We start from the raw sequence: 7,500 nt of genomic DNA, 5'->3' as shown, positions 1-7,500 counted from the left end.
TCATTGCCGGTTCCAGAGACCAGGGCAACCTACGAACATTCTCCATAGTATAATGGAAGGGGAACAGAGAAACCCTTTAAACTGGAAGAGTCGTAATCAATTGATACTTAAATTATAATACGGTACGGATTTCGCACTTTCAACCCCGTACAAACTTATCCAGGGTCAACGCTGTATCACCAACTATTTCACATTTGGCTATCCTACAACTTTGCCCCTGCATCAAGTGTCTTTCACTGACTTCTCGTATCGTTCCATCAATGTATATGAAATACGAATTTGGACAACACACCTTTGTGTCACAACTGATTTTACACCAAACCACTCACTCTTCCTGCTATATATTCTAACAGTGCCTTCATTTTAAATTTCTATCCGGAAATTATCTTCTGTATAAATTTATCTCCCTAATTAATTCCTCGCAAGATTAACATGTTCGAACAAATTTTCCAAAAATGTTAAAACAAAACTCTTTATTACGAAGTTGTTGCTAAATGTGTCAAGTGACAATTTGCCCGATGATCAAACGCAGCAGGCGTTGCATGTGTTTTCAGTATTAGAAAACAGAAAAGTGAGTAAAAAAAAAAGTTTGGAAGCTGTTGATTTATACAATACGTCTACAGCGCCCTTCACGTTACATTTCTATCACCGCTAATAAATGTTTTTCAGATATCAGTTTCCCTTTGCTCATATACTGTAAGTTCATATTCCCTCTTCCTCTTACTAAACCACACTGCTCCTGCATTATTGAACCAGTCATCTGTTACTTTCAAAATCCAAATTCTAACATAAATAATTTTAAGATGGCTGCAAGAAGTACAGGTGCTCAGGTGAATAACAGTATTCTTGCACACACACATATAACGTATAATACATATGTGTGTATGTATATTTATACATATATTTTTTATTTATATATGTGTGTATGTATATTAATATTATATATTTATAAAATCTCAGGCCAAATTAGCATGATATTAAATCTGCTATGCAACAGCGATGACTGATCTCCAACAGAACGATGCTCGTAACTCCAACTGAGCCTGTTTTTCCTTTTTCTTGATACGGCGACGCCCTCTCCAGCACAATCGACTCTGTCTGCCGTTTTGCGACGCTGAAACAGCCAGCTGTCCGCCCGCACTGCTTTTCATATACGGGCATCGGCAACCTTCACTTTCCTTGTCCTGCTTGGTAACGGACCGGTCTGGAGGGGGCGTGGAGCGAGGTCTGATCGCATGGGGGAGGTTTCTTAATGCAAGAAAGGGGTCTCGCTCGGCTCGAGGGAGAAGGCGGTATATAAAGATGCCCGGCTTGGCCTGCTCTTCTGCAGTGCTTACCCCAACAGAGATCAGAGTGAGTGCCCCGACGCTTCACATCGATTTCCAGGCTACCGCCGTGTTTTGTGTCCACTGTTTCTGTGATTCTGTTTCCTTTTTGCAAACGCTAATTTTGCTGGGCATTTTTGCGTTGTGCTGTATTATTTGTATAGTACTGTATATTCTTTAAGTTTTCCTTGGTAAATAATAAGCAACAGAAGGGTACGTGAAAAATCTGGTTTATGGATAGTTGACCTTGTGTGGTAAGAATATCAGCAACGAAAAAATAGTTTGGGAAACAATGACGAAACACACAACACTATCTCCCATATATATATATATATATATATATATATATATATATATATATATATATATATATATATATATATACATATATATGTGTGTGCATATACATGTAAATTATATATATATATATATATATATATATATATATATATATATATATATATATATGAACAACATTAGCTGTTTCATAAACTTACACAAAGGGCTCATCATCGGCGCATCGAATTCCCTTTACTCTTGAACTGAGCGCAATTCACCTCTATCTTGCAGGCATTCTCACACTTGCTTCCCAGTACTCTTTATCTTTTGTATATCGTCTGTCCAGCATTTACTAAGGCGTTCTCTCCTCCTTCCTCTCGATAAATCCGAATTATAAACTTTTCATCAACTCCTTGTCTGTATTCTTTCCACATGAGCAAACCATCAAAACTCTCTTATCACTTCAACATATCTCCGTATATCTCATCCACAAACACTGCACAAACATTCCTTCCCAACAGCTCCAACCTATCTTTTTACCCTCGAATTCAGAAGATATGTCTTGAGTCTATTTACAAATATGACCCAGGGGGCGGAGCCGGTATGTAGATGCTAGAGTTGTTCCCGTGACATTTAGGTTATGTCCGAATTATCATCTGTTCGAAGGTTTAACTATTCTACAGATTTGACTTACTGACAGTTGCGTTTACATATTACGTGATGACATTACAGGAAGGAAATATTCGTCCATTTTTTCTTTTAAAAACACAACGTCATTTGTTTGCTAACCAAGACGAAAATGCTGTTAAAAAGAAAACGTTCACGAGTATACATATTGCCTTATGCTGACGAACACCATTGCCCAAGACAGTTCAGTAAAATGGCTTCACTGGTCCCTCCTACATGCGGGCCCGACCATCCCTATCTCTGGAGTCAAGGCCCAACAACTTTCCCTGCCTCTGCGGAGTTGCCAGAGGTGGAAATATCCTCCATGGCCATGCCACCCACATCCTTTCAGTACCAGTTTCCCACAACAAGGACAGGCCAGGCTAAATATATCCTTCGCGTCATCTGTAAGTTTTGTCGGAATGATGAATTTTTCGGATTCGCCGGAGAGAAGAGCATCTGGTAACACTGCCATGTTGTGAGTCACAGGTGTAAGGGCGGTCATCTTAATTAGGTGTCTTCCTTTTTTGAGGTCTGTTAATTGGCTTCACTTTCTGTGTTTGTGGGTTAGATTTGTCTCCTTCATTCTGCTTTTAAAATCTTATCGTGTCTGACTACGTATGCGACATAAATAATAATCAGAAAATACTCGTACTGACTTTGCTTCACTCTTAACTTTGCCGATACCTTATATAAGAACATTTTCTCCTCTCTTGTTCATTCTAGGATAAGAGCTATATGGCAGTCATTAAGTCATATTGGTAGACACGTAAATACATCAGATAAATATTCGGTGCTAATTGAACTTTGTGTTCAACGTGAGAAGAGAGAGAGAGAGAGAGAGAGATTAAAAACGTTAGTAAATCACCTTTTGCCAACAATAATATTTGATAATACTGGAAGTTATTAAATTAAGAATCTTCTTTACTGCATGTGGAAAGAAACAGATATTGTTAATTCTGTGCGAAATATTTTGCCTTATTTTTCTTCTTTTGCTTCTTCATTCCCTGTGCACATCTTTCAGAATCTCTGGAGTTTCTTTTATTTTATATGTACAGAATGACAGTTTGCCCCGTTTCCTACTTATAACCCTAAAGGGGGTAGTGTCGTCAGCGCTCCTCCTGTGGTGCACTATAGGCATTACTAAAGGTTGTCTGCGACTTTGCCCCCAGCTGCAGCCACTTTTTAACCTTTTACTTTACCTCCGTTTCCATTTCCTTCCTTCCATCTTGGTGTCACGACACTCCAACTCTCCCTCTGTTCACCCTAAGCACTTAATGGCTGAAAGTACCCGAGTGCTTGGCCTTTTAGCCAGATTTTCATAAGTCAGTTTCAGTCAGTTTTCCGTAGAACTGGATTAGTTTCTGTATTTTGATTCTCATCAAACTTTTCTTTCCCTCTCCCATGACAGGATGAAAGCCCAGCAATTCTACGCCGTCGCAGCCCTCGTCTGTATCGGCGGGGTTATGACTCAGGACACCCACGAGAACAATCTGTCCGCTCTCCTGGAGAAGCTGAAGTTAACCGACCCCCAAACTCAGCTTGAATTCTTGGATTTCGTGGATCCGAAAAACCTGCCCAAGACACTCACTTGCTTGATCGAGGGGGGTGGGGCAAACTGTGATCCAAGGACAGGCGAAGTCAGAAGTGAGTTTTTTTACTTTCCGTTCCTTTTTTTTTTATTTATTTATTCATTTTTTTGGGGGGGCTTGCTTTTAGGATTTTTGTTACGTTGCTTGTCACCGTAAGTTTAATAAAAAAATATAAATATATATTTATTCAGTTGCACATGTTCCTCTATAGGTTAACTTTTATACAAGTTGTTTTATATATTCATATATATACATATATATACACATACTATATACATATATATGTATATATATATTTATTTATTTATATTTATATATATATATATAATACATATATACATTTATTTATGTATATATAAGCATATTTCCTGCATGACAGGTAATGGAACGCAAACATTCTATTGCCAAATCGGTTGATACATACGAAAATAGAGAATGTACTTCTTACAAAAAACTATTAAGTACAGATTCATGTTCTCTGAAAAATAAATATAAGCCCAGAAAATACAAGAGGAATTCTTGGGAAAGCAACGGGGCAAGACAAACTCAGAATCAGCGACAGCTGTGTAGGTTAATAATTCTTTTGTTAATGTAAAAGTTTTGTAGAAGTCAAAGTAACATAATCCTGACATGCTTAGCATACAATTTATGTATATGTATATGTATATGTATGTATGTATATATACTATATATATATATATACATATTTACATACGTACAAATACATACATATATATACATATAAGTATATATATGTATATATATATATATATATATATATATATATATATATATATATATATATATATATATATATATAAACCATATGCAAAGCATGTAAGAATTAAGTTACTTTAACGTCTCCAAAACATTTACATTAACATAAGAAATATCAACCTAAACAGCTGTTGCTCATTCTGTGTTTGTCACGTAAAGTTGTTTTCCCAAGAATTCTTCTTGTGTTTTCTAGACCTATATTTATTTTTCAGAGAACATTATTCTGCATTTAGCATGATTTTGTGCAAAAACTCCTTCTCTACTGTCGTATGTATCAACCGATTTGGCAATAGAAAGTTTGCTTTCCTATAGATGTTTTGAATCATGGCGTAGGCTCTTGCTAGGGATTATCTTGCAATGAAGCATTTTGTTTTTTCATTAGCATACGGCAAGATTTTGCTCTTTATTCCCCCGGGTAATGAATGATCTCATATGTTAGAGTTTTCACTTTTTTTTTTAAGGGAATGGGGACAGTTCTAATCACTTCACCTTTTGAAAAACCTATTTTATTCTTATTCTGGGTCTTTTTTTTATTTATTTGCATTTGATCGCAGTTTCGCAAAAATTGCTTATGAATTTTACAGATGATTTGATAAATTTCATTCTGTATGTGCCTTTGACCGATGTCGGAAATGAAAACCTCTCTCCGATAGTTTAAGAATTTATCAAGGCTCGAGAAGGGTTCTGGTCTCATAGACCAGATGAAAAAACAGATTCAGTCTGCAGCCGGATCTGCAATGACAAGATCTAAGCCCAAAGGTTAACCAAAGGAGAGCTAAAATAACATCCTTTTAAAGCTTATGAAACAGTCTGGCCTTTGTACCTGTGACAACCAAAGTCCTTTTGATATAAAGTAGTTTAATGCTTGTGTTATTTTTATTTCAAGATTTGGGGTTTCAATTTTGGTAGACAGTCGTAAATTCGTAAGACGAAGATTTGCATCAACAAACAAAATAACAGAGCACAAAAATCACTGTGTTCTTGGACGAAGGATGCCAACTTAGTTATCCCCCTGACCAATTAATAATCAAAAGAATAAAAGGAGTTTAAAATATGCTTCGAATAATGAAGTCGTGTAGACAAAACGAGTTACTAGCAGCACAAGAATTTATCAATCCTAGAACATGGCGGACAGGTGAAATGAATCTGCAGGGTGGTACTTTATATTACTGCGAACTAATCATGAAACATCTTACAACACTACAAAAATTATTAATACTTAAATATTATAAAAGCAGGAGTGAAATAATTTGTAAAATAACTGACTCACGCATTAACTTAGCCCTACATTCTAGACCCATTTCTTCTGACACTTCTGTAAGTTCCTTACAGTGACTCGAGCTTGCTGGATTAGACCCAAGCAATCTCTGGACTCCGTAAGCTCCTTGGTATTCGGGAACCTCACTTGGGAACACTTAAGGAAAAGTTAGAGATCATTTACTCCAGAGAATGGTTACTTCTAACTGGAGGCTATTCCAGAACATCATCTTTAGATGGAGCCTAGTTTTTGCTATTTCCTCGATTGTGAAGCATTTTTTTTTTCTATATTCAGGCAACATTTAGCATCTGGATTAGAATATTGTCCAGCTACAATAAATCTATACAATATCAATTTTAATAATTAATCCAGCAGCACGGAATTAAACATTATTTAACTACAAAAAGGTTTTTCTCTTATAAATATCCACTGTGTCAAACTTTACTTGCTGCATTTGACCGAAGGGCGCACTGGTACCAATAGCTCGTGCACTCCGGCTATCTCCTTAAAAACTACGGTTTTTATACCTGTTCCCCCTACTTTACAGACGACTTTCTGTAACTAATTTCTTTTAAAAGGTGAAGACTTTCGAGTCTTTATGCAATAGTGCTTTGCTCGGGCACCTTATTTCGCCAACCATTTTCACTTAAATTTTCAATTAAATACCTTTTGCATTTCCTATTTTCCAGCTGTTTTACAAGAACTCTCAGCGAGTGACTATCAGTGCTCTTCCTGTGATGTCGATACCCAGCGAGTCCTCAACATCTTGCTCAGAAGTATCCGCCAGACAGCGACTCCTCCGCAGTGCAAGAGTCTAGAAGAAGGTCTACAGTTAGCCGCATCTTTCTGCTAATAATGATTACTTCCATATTTTCATAATCCTGTATCCCGACGTAAAAAAGTGTACGATGCTTCGCTGGATGCCACAGATTTCATGCTAAAAATGGGGTTAATTGACTAAGTCATTAGAATGATAGAAGTATGTTGGGAATGCAGCATTTTCAAGTTTTATTTTCTGATCGGCCAGATGAACGGGAGATGTGCACAGATCGAAGGTTTGCATATCTTTATTTATATTTTATTAAGTCTACTTAGCTCAAATGTAAATTTGTACTGACGAGTTTAATTTTTAGCCCTAAATCCACTTGAGAGTTTTCTTTTCTTTATTTATCCATCCAGTGGTTAATATCATATTGATATGAAGTAGAGATTGCTTCAATTCTTAATTAAAGCACCTTGGCTGGGTTAAAAACCAAAGTAGGCTTGCGTTAGACCAGAGTTTTTGCCTAAACTTATTCGTATCGTAGTCCAGATGTGAAATGCTTAAGCCCTAATTTATGTATCCAAACCTGATGGACCTTTAGTTGGTTTGTAGGAAAAGAGATCTCTTTCTTGTAGCTTAGCTTGTCCAAGTGAATAAGTTTTCTGTTTTACATGTCTTAGTGTCATTATCCTTTACAGATAACCATTAACATAATGTATGGTTGGCCATTGTTAAAGTCAGAGATGACGACACAAATCATATGTAGATCACAAATAATTATGTATCATGGTTGTTCAATCTTTTTCAGTGGTTGTAGCGATGTCTAAATTAATTGCTTAG

At 36.5% G+C, this 7,500-nt stretch overlaps 1 protein-coding gene across 1 annotated transcript in view; it reads left to right on the top strand.

The window, feature by feature from the left end:
- Positions 1-1,217: 1,217 nt before the first annotated feature.
- The window catches only part of LOC136843210 (uncharacterized), a 6,365-nt gene continuing 82 nt past the window's right edge, over positions 1,218-7,500 (top strand). Inside the window, exons 1-3 of the mRNA XM_067111295.1 lie at positions 1,218-1,353; positions 3,682-3,917; positions 6,587-7,500. The exon at positions 6,587-7,500 is cut by the window's right edge and continues 82 nt beyond it. Of these exons, the coding sequence (XP_066967396.1) occupies positions 3,683-3,917; positions 6,587-6,750 (399 nt within the window). The 5' untranslated portion in view covers positions 1,218-1,353; position 3,682 and the 3' untranslated portion in view covers positions 6,751-7,500. The remainder of the gene's footprint in view (positions 1,354-3,681; positions 3,918-6,586) is intronic.

The sequence above is a fragment of the Macrobrachium rosenbergii genome, chromosome 11, assembly GCF_040412425.1.
Source record: "Macrobrachium rosenbergii isolate ZJJX-2024 chromosome 11, ASM4041242v1, whole genome shotgun sequence".
Lineage (NCBI taxonomy): Eukaryota > Metazoa > Arthropoda > Malacostraca > Decapoda > Palaemonidae > Macrobrachium > Macrobrachium rosenbergii.
This window is presented reverse-complemented; position numbering and strand designations above follow the sequence as displayed.